The following is a 13,128-nucleotide window of genomic DNA, read 5'->3' on the forward strand; positions in this document are numbered from 1 at the left end:
TCAACGCGCTTGTATAAGGGGCAAACTACACGTACCTTGAATCCAACATTAGTGTTGATCATTTGTCATTACACTCCATCTCCATCAGGAACCTACTTTACTGAAAGCCTTTCACTGTATATGGCTAATAATCTACTTCCAATACATACTTCAGCTTAAGTATGTCACCATCGATCTTGCTTTAGAAATCAAACCATTGCTATGAAGATTTTCAACAATAAAAATTAGTTCATGAAAACGATAAGAAACATAGTACATCTAAGGGAGCAGAAAATGGAGATGGTGTTAATTTTTGGTATTTCAATGCAAACCAATGATTGAATGATATATATTCATTGCTGGTTATGGATAATATATTTTCACATGGAAAGATAATCAGCATCCATTAATTGGTAATTTTCCTCTTTGCAACAAAAAGAAAAAAGGACACCAAAAAAAAAAACCCTACCTCAACTCCCATTACTCCAACCCCCTTCCCCCTCTGGGCCCCAATAAAAAAAGAAAAAGAATATAGGTATTGGAGGAACAAAAATATAAAAGCCTCACATCCCTCGTATCAAGAGGAAACTATTAAACTTCACCAACTTTGTCATCACACCTTGTGAACGATCAATCATATTGCCCGTCAACCTTTCAGTATCCTGATCATCGTTGCAAAAGTAGAAGGCAATTTGAACAACATATACAAGTTAAGCAAATGGCTTCGCTGGTCCATTCCGCAAATGCTGTCCTGGACATGTTAACTTTGTCCAACAATAGAAAAGGCAGTCCCATTATCTGGACTTCCAGCTGCTTCACAGGAGGTCCAGCTTGCCGCCTCACACATTGCAATATGCACTCGCCAGATAATGGGAATTGTCATTTTCAATGCAGTAACAACAGAATGGGCTGCTGTATAGACATTGAAATCCAAGCACTCTTTTACTGGTGGTAAACAAATCTTTAGTGGGATCAAGAGGGCATTTGTCTAACATGGAGTGCCTGTAAATGAATTTTGCTTTATACCACTTGAACAACCTCCTTGAGAGAAAGAACATCATCGCGCGGATGAGCTTCTTCCACCTGAACTTTTACTTCATCACCTATCTGCACCCCGACTGAAACCCAGGCAGAAGCTTGAGTCCCGACCTGCAATAGAACTTTTATAATCCATCATCTTATTGCAAGAAAATCACACACCACTGAGCCAGTGATGATGAATCAAAGAAAGTTCTGACAGAAGACACAGGTTTTACTTCACAAGGGAGGAATTCCAGCACCCATGACATCAACGAGTTCATGATTTTACCAAAAAGTTTTATTATGTGCACGGTATTGTGATGATGTCAGTGTTGAATGTACAAGTAAAAACTTCTAATCCCACAGTATCCCCAATAAGGCAATTGGAGCTTAAGGGGACAAAATACTAGTAACAGTATCAAATTAAAAGCAGAAAAACAAAAGCAAGAAGAAAAAAACATAAATTGTTAAAATACCCAGTGCAGAAGGCTCTCACAATGCGGGCTCTAAGGAAGGTCAATTGTGACGGCTTTACCCGAGAGCCAAAGTTTTTTTAAACAATACATGTTATTTAGGAAAAGAAACCACATGAAACGAGAAAGTAGATTCGCTAAGTTATTTCCTTATTAGAGCTCATGAAAAGATGAGATAGAGATGGTGGGAGTAGCTACTCTATGATGGCATCTATGCCATGGCAGCATGCAAGAATAAAGGTCATTTTCCCCATTGGAAATATGCTTAAAAGTATCTAGTGTATTGCTTCCTGCACTAGTGTGCACACAAGTGGTACAGCAAGCCAAGCAGCAAGCATGACAGTGATAACAGAACCAGTCAGCAGGAGACTCACTCACCAGTGATAAAAGAACCAAAGGCAACATATGCCCAAATATATGGGCAGTGTTACATTTAGATAGCGTTTGTTAAAATAAGCAAGATAATATTGTATCAAGATAAGATTGGAATGCTTTCTGGACTAAGATATGGAATGATCAAAACAAGGTTGGGGCATTTCAAGATTTTTATTAAACTGTTTGTTAAATTTTTTAGAATATATTGGATATATACCTCATTTTTTCTTATCTGTAAGGTCAAAGATATGCTTATCTTCGGGGGGGTGGGGGGGGGAGATGAGCATATCTGAAAAATGTCAGATAAGAAGTCACATGACTTCTTTTCCAAGAATCGTCAGATAAATTTAACAAACACATTGGAAAGGACAAAAGTCTATAATACTTTCCATATCTTATCTTTTCTGGTCTATATCTTGGTTAACAAACACTACCTTAGTAAATTAAATATCTCAATAGCAATTCCACCTGATGTTTGCAATTTTAGCTAAAAATCCTCAAAATCTGGGCAATTAATTAAGCATGTCTTTTCACTGCCAAACATCTATCTGCTTTCAACAGATTGAACGAACTTCTCCAAGGTTACAACAATCAGGCTCAAAAAATTAATTTCTTATATCTATAAGGACAATAAGGCTCAAAACATTAATCTATCATTCCCCACTACCAACAACAGTAATCATGGCATGAAATTTTCTATCATTGAGTTGCACAGTTTGATTTCTAACAGATAATCCATTTTATGATGAAATAAGAAATTAAAGATCCTACATAAATCTCAGTGGTAGTCAGTTTGCACTTAATCAGACATCAGAAGTAACCTGAATATACTTACATCCAATAATAATATGGCTGCAAGCCTATCTTTGATGAATCTGAGGACCAAAGCACGAAATCTGGCTTCTTTTGGTTGCCTTCTCAAATATTCTAATATCCAATACCAAAGACTACTGCTGCAAACTCTCCTGATTATTCTAGTGTTCATGTTTATTACTGATGCCTTTCCTTCAAGCTGACCAGCTGAAAAAGGTGGAGAATCACCTCTAAGAAATGCCTTCACCTATATGAGCATATATGCAAAAGAACAGGTCAAATTTTCTTCTCCTCTTAGTTTTAGATATATACATTTAAAAGAAGCAAATCTTCTCACATTATTATGCCTAAGATTCAGTAATACAACAAACAGAAGCATATGGAAAAACAACCTTTCCAAAAGAAAATAAAAAAGGACATCAGAATAATTGTGAACAAACAAATGTACTAAAAATTGAAATAAACAGAATATCGAATAGAAATATCCTGAATTTAGCTATTTATTGAAATGTCACAAACAGACTCAAACTTCTTCGAACCTTCACTGCCACCGTATAAGAGACAAAAAGAATTGCAAGCATAATACAAATATGTGCAGTGATTCTAAGTTCAAGCTTCATGGTTAGGTTTTTCTGGATGATAATCATAACAAAATATGAAAAATTTCCCCATTTTTGTCTGTACTTGAGCCGAGACCCACCTGAAACCCATATACCATCCTACTGATCCATATTCAGAAAACTAATCCATGTATAGCTGTAAATACTTCTTGCATTACATTTTCAAATTCAAAAAGTCATGAGCCACCGGGTGCCTTTGTTTGGTCATTGGTGCATTGCAGAAGCCCAGACTGCCAAGAGTGAGAAAACAAGTTCATGGAAATTATTTTGAAAGGCCATTAATCAGGTCTTTACCCAAGCACCCTCCAATGGGGAATGGAACTCATGATGGCTTTTCTGATGGAAGGAATTAACTTCATTAACCATCATTAAACTTCTACTTAAAACATCAAGTGGAATAGATTAATCATAATATGGGGAAAAAATTACCTGATAATGAGCAAGAAGATCCATATAGCGCCGAATAGGAGATGTAAACTGAACATAACCCGGGATCCCTAAAAGCCCATGGCGTATAGGCTTCCTGAAATCCATCTCAGCAGCACGCATTATTTTAATAATTGCTGAGCTCCTAACAGGTCCTTCAGGTAGATGGGAAAATGCGGACACATCAATGTTTGATTGAGGCTGTCCCCTAAAAGGCAATGGTATATTATTAGAAGAGCCAAAAGTGGCTACAGCTTCTCCACATAGTATCATCATCTCAGAGACAAGTCGCATTGCAGGATCTGCCTGGTTTTCAACATATATATTGATTGATGGCTCAGGATCATCTGGATTAACCACCTTGATTCGTGTCTCGAGTGTGGCTGTGTCAATTGCACCCTAAAAGAATTTCAAAAATAACCTCTTAAACAGTGCAAAATCAGTATGCTGTCAACGGGATAATAGAATCGAGAGGCTTATGGAAAATTTATCAAAATAAATAGTCCAGTGAGAAAATGCAACCTTTATGTAGCTGATAAACACAAAAATGAAACTGTCTGTGTGAAAGTGAAGAAGCCTCCCTAAAACAATTTATTGACTGCACAAGTACACAAAAATAATGCAGATGTAAAGGAATAGAATTTCAAAAGTAAAACCAAATCAAAGTGGAAGGTCATGAAAGAATAGCTACAATTGGGTTAAGACATAAATCAATGCAGACTAAGACATTCTTCCTGTGTTCCCAGATGCATATCTTGCCCCAAAACAAGTGCGTGTGACCCCTTTTCTCCCCCTGGTATTATATAAACAAAATCTACTACTTCGAACACCCATACAACTTTTCCTTACATCAGTGCCAAGGTAAAACAACCATATTCATTAAGTAAATTTCCAAATTATGTATGCATCATAAATCTGAGGATGCATGAATAGAGATGGGAAGAGAGCTAGAATTCATGAAATGAACCCCACCTTGTGGAATAAAGTCATGTAATTAATGTTGTTGTATGCATCATAAATTCATTTTCAACAAATAATGAAGCAAGATGGATGGGCAGTTCCGCAAATCCTCCACAAAAGGGAGGCTGAACATAGAAGATGCAGGTCACATGTCAACAAGTCTTCAGCAGACCAATTGTTAATTTAATCCTAGGGCCCAAAAAAAAAAAAAAAATGCCTCCAAATATGAGATGAATTGCATATTGGCAATTTTAAAGTGTTTTTCTATGCCAATAAGAAAGGGCATATCCAGTGCACAAGGATCCCCACTTTGTGAAGATTGGGGGAGGACACAACTTGAACTGCTGACCTTCCGGTCACAAAGTAGCAATCCTACCATTGCTAAAAAGGCTCACTGTATGTTCCATGCCAATACAAAAACGAAAGAAATATTGTGCACTTGCACATGTCATCAGTTGCAGAATTCTGACCATCTCACCAGATTGGTGGTAAACTCTCACTAGAAATATTGTACTATACGTGCTTCAGCATATTTTAAATATGAAACATGGCCAATATCAGGTTTGTGGTACAAAACATATTTTTTACACTAACATGCCAATCAGGATATTACAGGAAAAAAGTCTTTTAAGGATGTTGAGGGATGGAGATACAAGGGAAAATGATACCAAGAGAACTATGACAATCCTACAACAACAACAATGGCAACAGGAATGCAATAATTGATGATCATTGGCAATTTGGTAACAATAATGTGGACTAGGTTGAAGTGCAATTAGGCTGCAATGTTATACCTCAGCTAATGGAACAGTCAATTTTTTATTTATTTAGCTTTTTTCCCCTACATTACCATTTCAGATTTTAATGCAGTCTTGTCGCATACAGTTATCATACAACCAAAATCTTGCATAACCATCAACAGAAAATCAAACACATATAGCTGCTAAGAATTTGTGAGAAAGATATCAAAAAGCAACCAATGAAAGCTCTGGGAATACCATTATCCTAATGAATTCAAAATTGCAGTTCTGAACACCTGAACAGTAGAAATCCTGATTTTGAGTTTAGCCTACCTGTTCGCGACGCCATTGCAACCTCAGAGCTGCAGCTTCAGATAGAATTCTTAGTTCAACCTCCTCCTCCAGGTTCAGATAAAGTAACTCAGAGGCACTCTCATATGTCAGCATATATGTAGGCTTGATAATAGAATTATTCACAGAGTATTCTGCAATACTACAAATCCAAATGAGCTGTGAGGTTATTTTCATCTAGGGAATATCATGTTTATAAGCCTTTTAACTGTGTGGCAAATACAACTATTTTTATCTGTGCACCAAAATATAAAAGTACTCTTGTTCATAATGGCAAGGAAGCACATATGGCAATACTTTGAAGGATCATTCTGCATTTTGATGCAAGATGTCACAAGATCTCAATTGAAAACATATAGGATTGATAGTTAAGAAAATTCTACGGAGTATAACACCCATCAGAATTGTCAGTTCACTATGAACACTGTAGATGTGCCACAATCATCAGAGTAGGTAACATCATCTTGAATTATTAACCTCCTTATACAACCAGGTTTTTTACTATTTCCAGAAGAAGACAAATAATACACTTCCAAAGCACATGTCAACCAATGGAGTAGTTCAGTTAGCTGACAGCATGCAAATACCAAAACATTCTAAACTCAGCCCAGAATACTTTGCTGAGGGTCTGAAAATCTAGAGATTACAAATGTTTCCATGTTCTCAGAATGTGTCATCAACTAACTCACATAGTAATTGCACAGAATAAAGCAACCACTTAACAGTCACGTCAATTCTGTGAAAAGTTTACCTGCCATCAGAATGCAATACAACTGATACAGTAACAGCTTTGCAAAGCTTTCCTTGCTTCAAGCTCATTCCCTCCATAGCAAGTTTCTCAGGAAACATTGGATAAGTAGCAGTGGGCAAGAAAACAGATGTTCCTCTTTTCAAGGCCTCTCTGCAGAGCAAGAACTATCTTAAAATCACCAGTGATGGTAGAGTCATTACAACTGAATACCCATTACATCTAAAAGTTACCCGTCTACTATGCTTCTAGGTTGAACTAAGCTAGTTGGATCTGCAACATGTATCCAAACCTTAATACGACCATCATTCAGCCTTGTTGCACTCAATGCGTCATCAAGCTGCATATCATGATCAATTAACAACCTGAGTTAAAGAATGCCAACATTATTAAGTAAAGTATATAATCTTTTTTTCTTTACCTCATCAGCCTCGTCTACATCAATTGCATAAACTTTCAGGTGGGTTAGATCAATTCTGTCAACCTGAATAGAAGAAACATAAATAAAGATGTAGCCACATAAGCTTGAAAGATATTCAAAAATTATCATGTAATGTAATACATTCATGATCTTTTCCCAGATGTTAATTGGCTTAACTAAAACTTTTAGTGGCTTGTCCCATTTCATATTCTAATAACATGCCACACTGTTTGGTGCCATTTGAGAGTCTTTTATATTACTAGTGGCCTAACTAAAATTTCTGCTATGATTCCTGTTTGGTTCTCATATTGGCTTGCTACCATTAAGGACCTAAGTTAACTAACTATATGTTGTAATTGAGTTTCAATTCTCTCCTTTCTTGTTTTTTCCTGTTTGGAGTCACACAAGCTTGATTAATTCATACCTCAACTTGTATTGTAAGGTTCTCCAAAACCTTAAGCCTCAGCTAATCTTAAGTCTGCAATAACAATTAGCACCATGACCAATAAATAGCCAATCTTACCACATGAATAGCACACGAAATTACTCCAGGCCAGTGTCAAGTCTCGGGAGGGAGGCTTGAATTCGGGATTGTTTAAGAAGAGAGAAAGGGAGAGAGAGAAGAACAGAAAGAGAATTTGGAGGGAAAGAGAGAGAGAGAGAGAGAGTTTAGAGGGAAAGAATTCAATTCGCATTCAACAATGAATTTCCATCCTCCCGCGTGACAGCCTTATATAGGTTGTTCCTAGAGGTTAAATTCAAACCGAGGGTATTTTGGGAAGGCTGCCGTTACAGATTCAGTTAGCTCCCGCCAATACAACTAAAATTTCAAAAACAAAAATTACAAGGGTCGTGATACTCCCCTCCCCTTCAAGAACATTCTTGCCCCCAAGAATCCTTCACAATAGGCCGGTAGCTCGTGGGAACTACATTAGTAGCTCTAGTAGGTACTCCCATGTGGTATGGTCTGGTTGTAGCTACTACCATTGGACCAAGACTTGTGTTAGGGACATTGTTACCTAATAAACCACCCTCCTATCTAGGATGGCCCTTGGCTCTAGGGTCTCTTCAAGTTCATCTTCTATTGCTGGTAGTGGCCCCTGGTTCAATGGATTTCTTGAGCAAAGGCACATGAAACACTGGGTGCACATTGATCCCATAGGCAACCTTAGCTTGCAAGCTACCTTCCCCACTTTAGCTTCAATGACATAGGGCCCAAAGTACTTGGGACTGAGCTTGGATGCAGGTGTTGCAACGAAGGGTTGTTGCAAGAACCTCTTCACTTTAAGGAACACCTTGTCCCCTATCTCCAAATCCCAGTCACTTCTCCTCTTGTCAGTTGCCTGCTTCATCCTGTTTTGGGCATTACCTAGCTCCTTCCTTAGGGTGGAGAGCATGTCCCCCCTCTGTTGTAAGTATTGCTCCATCGCTGCTAAGCTAGAAGAACTGCTAACTATAGCTGTCAGGAGAGGGGGCTTGTACCCAAACACTGCCTCAAAGGGGCTTCTCTTGATGGCACTATGGAAACAAGAGTTGTACCACCACTGAGCCAGTGGTAGCCACCTATTCCAACTTTTCATCCTAGTAAAACACATGCACCTTAGATAGGCTTCAAGACATTAGTTGACCCTCTTCGTTTGACCATCGGTTTAAGGGTGGTAAGCAGTGGATATTGCAACCCTACTCCCAACTTCTTGAACAATTCTTGTCAAAAATTCCTGGTAAAAATTTTGTCCCTGTCAGATACTATTATCTTAGGGACCCCATGTAGCTTTACCACTGAATCCAAGAACACCCTAGCCACCTCTTGAGCTGAGAAGGGATGAGTGAGACTGAGGAAATGCCCAAATTTTGTCAGCCTGTCTACCACTACTAAAATCACGTCCTTGCCTTCAGATTTGGGTAACCCCTCCACAAAATCCATGGAGACCCCTTCCCATGCCTATTCTGGAACCTCTAAAGACTGCAAAATGCCGGGATATGGCACTTGCTCGTGCTTACATCTCTGGCACATCTCGCACGCCAGAACAAACTCTACCGCATCTCTCTTCTGTTTTGGCCAAAAGAACAACTGCCTAACCTTGTGATAGGTGGCCCTGATCCCTGAATGACCCCCTAAGGGTGATTAATGTAGGGACTTCAATATCTTCTCTTTCAACCCCTGATCTTCTCCCACAACCAGCCTTCCCTAAAATTTGATGAGGCCATTGGACATTGAGTATCCTCTCTCCCCTACATTTTGAACTACCAGCTTGGGTAAGAGTTCTTTCACCCACTCATTCTGCTCATAACTTTGCACCACTTCTTCAATCCATTCTGGTACTAGTGCTGTGATGGCGTGGCATTAGCCCTCTCTGTCACTGCCCTCCCTTCTTGATAGGGCATCAGCCACTATGTTTTCCTTCCTATTGCGGTAGAGTATGGTATAATCTAGTCCCATGAGCTTAGATACCCCTTTCTTCTGAAGTTGGGACTGTAGTCTTTGTTGGGATAAGAATCTGAGGCTCTCGTGATCTGTTTTAATCACAAAGGAGTTACTCTCGAGATAATGCCTCTATTTGTCCACGGCCTTTAACACTGCCAACAACTCCTCATACACACTCCACCCCAAGTGCTTAGGTCCCAATGCTTGACTGATGTAAGCAATAGGCCTCCCCTCCTACATTAGGACCACCCCTATCCCTTTGTCACAAGCACCTGTCTCCACTGTGAATTGTTTTGAAAAGTCTAGTAGGGCTAATACAAGAGCTTGTGTCATAGCCTGCTCGAGTGTCAAGAAGGCTGCTTCAGCTTGGGGATTCCAATGGAAACCTTCTTTCTTCAATAGGTTCGTTAGAGGCCTGCTAATCACCCCATAATGCCTTATAAATTTCCAGCAATAGCCTGTTAATCCCATAAAGCCCGTCAACTCCCTTACAGATAAAGGCCTTGGCCACTCCACCATTGTTGTGACCTTGCTAGGGTCAGTTTTAACTCCCTCCCCTGAGATAATATGCCCTAAATATCCCACCTCATTCTTGGTAAAAATACACTTAGATAGCTTGACATACAATTGGCTCGTTCTAAGGACTTTAAATGCTATTTTAAGATGGGTGATGTGTTGTTCAAGGTTGGATTGTAGATCAGTATATCATCAAAAAAGACTAGGATGAACTTTCGGAGGTAAGGGGCAAAAATCTGGTTCATGAGCACTTGAAAGGTGGCAGGAGCATTTGTAAGGCCAAAGGGCATGACTACAAATTCATATAAGCCTAAGTGGGTTCAAAAGGCTATTTTAGAGATGTCTGTGGGCTTCATCTGGATTTGGTGGTATTCAAATCGAAGGTCTAGCTTGGAGAAAATCTTGGCTCCTGCCAATTCATCCAACAGGTCCTCTATAAGGGGAATAGGGAATTTGTTCTTGATGGTGTGAGAATTGAGTTGATGGTAGTCAACACAAAATCTCCAAGAGCCATCCTTCTTTTTGACCAACACAGGAGATGCAAAAGAGCTTTGGCTCAGCTGTATGAATAAAGTGGCCAGCATGTTGGAAATTTGTTTTTCAATCTTAGCTTTTGGGTGGGTGAATAACAGTAGGCCCGAATGTTTACTGGGATAGTTTGGGGTTTAAGGGGAATGGGATGGTTTAGAGGTCTTTGGGGTGGCAAGGAGTTAAGCTCTTTGAACAAATCCTTATATCTATCCAAAAGTAAATTCAAGCTATCTATGGTAGTTGCCTGAGATTAGGTTGAATGGAATCCTCCTTTCTCACACGGTTGAGGCCCCATCTCCTTCTCTGGTTCTTCCCTTTCCATAGCTTGGATTGAATAGAGCTGTACAATTTGCCACCCCTTTTTCTGCAACTTCTCCCCTTTAATCATCTTGCACTCCCCCTGTTCCAAGCTGCCAGCCAACGTGATTTTCTTACCCTCCATTTCCACAGTCACCTGTAGCTTGTTGAAGTCAAAGGTGACGGGATTGACCGTCCTCATCCAGTCCACTCCAAGGACAATATCTCAGGCCCCCAACTCAAGGATCCTCAAGTCAGCCGTGAACTCATAGCCATGCATCACCCATTTGAAATCAACGCACCTACAATGGTTGTACATCTTGTGCCCGTTAGCCACGGTCACTGAAAGTGGGTGGTGTGGGTAATGTTGCATTTCAACTCACTAGCAGTAGCTTCATTCAAGAAGCTGTGAGTGCTACCACTGTCAATCAACACCATCAGCCCCTTCCTCTCAAATTGTCCCACAACCTTGATAATCTTCCCAGTAGGACCTCCCCTTAGAGCATGAAAGGAGATTTCTCCCCTTTCTTGTCCTTGATCCTCCTCATACACATCCTCTGTCTCCTTACCTTTTGCTTTTGTTCCCCTTCCCCATTGTGTTCCTCTTCCTTCTCATCTTCTCCTTCCATATTGAGCAAGTGCCTCTTGCACTGATGGCCAGGGTCGTATTTGTCACCACATTTGAAACATAATCCCAACATTCTCCTCTATTCCATTGTTGAGGCTCTATTAGCAGGGGCATTAGGATCCCTTTTTTGCTCCCCCCGTGGACATAGCAGGCATCAAAGCCTTAGTGTTGCCCCCTGTTAGGTAGCCAACCAGTAGTAGGCATCACCCTTGGCATCGACTTGTTCCTCTTGTAAATGACCTCTAGCGTTAATTCCTATAACCTTGCCTTCTCTGCCGCCTCTCTCACTGTGGCCGGCAACAACATCTTTACCATGGACCTTAACTCGTCCTTTAGGCCACTAATGAAACTAGAGACAAAATATTGATATGTAAGAGTGGGTTGAGCACTCCACCTCAATGCCCCCAACTCCTCAAATTTCTCCTGTACTCACTGACCATCCCTTCTTGTTTAAGTTTGTTGAATTCCTCAATGACATCAGCCATGTTCCTTTCTCCAAATCTAACACACAATTCTTTTGCGAAATCAATCCACCTCGCCCCTAGATCTGGACCATACTTGGTACCAGCAATCGGCCACATAATTAAAATATGTCGTAGCCAAGGTGATCCTGTAATTCTCCAGTATGTGATAGAATTGAAAATACCTCTCACACCTTCGGATCCACCAACGTGGTTTGGATCCTTCAAACAGAGGTATCTCTAGCCTCGATAGGGGGCCTCAGCTAGATCTAGGGGAATTCAATTCTCTCACTTGGTCATTCGCCTCCTCGAAGTGTAAATCTCCCACCTTTGAAGCTCCCTGTGGCCTAGGCAGAATGCCTGGTCCCAACGACCCCGTCTCCGACGCTACTCAAGGAGGGAATTCTGGTGGCAACCAGAATTGCAGGAGCGCAGATAGCATGTTAATCATGCTGCTAATCCACTAATCCATCGACTCCCTTTGCCTCGCTAGCTCTCTCAGAACTCCATCATGGGAAGTCGCCATATCCTCCCGTAGTTCCTCTCGAATTGCTGCAGTTGATTTTCTTAGATTGATGAGCAAGATTGGGATGTACGATATCTACTCCCAATCTTGAGGGGGAGTGTCAACAAGGGAGCAACCAATCTTGTCCTTATTCTCAGACAAGATCAAACCAACAATGATTGGGATTGATTGGCAGTGATTGATATTGGTTTCCTAAAACCAATGACGTATCTTCTAGAAGATAGATTGTTGTATATTTTTATGATTTATTGTATCCTAAGTTTCCAAAATCAGATTTGGAAACTTTCTTATTCTATTTCTTAGAATCTTCATAATTTGGTAGGAAGTCTTGCATATATTTTACCTCACCCTTCAAAGGGAAATAAGATTGATAGCCATTTTTCACGTCTTTCTTGGTAGGTATACAAGCTAAATAAGTCACTATATGGTCTAAAGCAGTCTCCAAGGGCCTAGTTCAAACGATTTAGTGACACCATTATTCAATTGGGATACAAATAAGGGCAAACAGACCATACCCTCTTTACAAAAATTAAAGCTGATGGCAGAAAGACAATTCTTATTGTCTATGTGGATGGCAACATCATCACATGAGATAATACATTGGAAATTGAACATTTTAAAGGAAAGTTGAGGGTTGCATTTGAAGTAAAAGATTTGGGAGAATTAAAATACTTTTTGGGGATGGAAGTAGCCAGAAGCAAGGAATGGATTTGCATATCTCAAAAGAAATATACTATTGATCTGTTGAAAGAAATTGGTAAGCTGGGATGCAAATCTACTGGCTGTTGAAAGAAATTGGTAGGTTGGGATGCAAACCT

At 39.9% G+C, this 13,128-nt stretch overlaps 1 protein-coding gene across 2 annotated transcripts in view; it reads right to left on the bottom strand.

Moving 5' to 3' along the window:
• Positions 1 to 314: 314 nt before the first annotated feature.
• LOC127788776 (ribonuclease II, chloroplastic/mitochondrial) overlaps positions 315 to 13,128 on the bottom strand; it is a 50,739-nt gene continuing 37,925 nt past the window's right edge. For both annotated transcript variants that reach the window (XM_052317386.1, XM_052317385.1), the window contains 7 exons: positions 6,927 to 6,989; positions 6,739 to 6,845; positions 6,509 to 6,658; positions 5,740 to 5,899; positions 3,710 to 4,105; positions 2,683 to 2,907; positions 315 to 1,128 (listed from right to left, as the gene is read on the bottom strand). In XM_052317386.1, the coding sequence (XP_052173346.1) occupies positions 1,000 to 1,128; positions 2,683 to 2,907; positions 3,710 to 4,105; positions 5,740 to 5,899; positions 6,509 to 6,658; positions 6,739 to 6,845; positions 6,927 to 6,989 (1,230 nt within the window). In that variant the 3' untranslated portion in view covers positions 315 to 999. The remainder of the gene's footprint in view (positions 1,129 to 2,682; positions 2,908 to 3,709; positions 4,106 to 5,739; positions 5,900 to 6,508; positions 6,659 to 6,738; positions 6,846 to 6,926; positions 6,990 to 13,128) is intronic.

Source organism: Diospyros lotus, chromosome 13 (genome assembly GCF_014633365.1).
Source record: "Diospyros lotus cultivar Yz01 chromosome 13, ASM1463336v1, whole genome shotgun sequence".
In the NCBI taxonomy this organism is placed as follows: Eukaryota; Viridiplantae; Streptophyta; class Magnoliopsida; order Ericales; family Ebenaceae; genus Diospyros; species Diospyros lotus.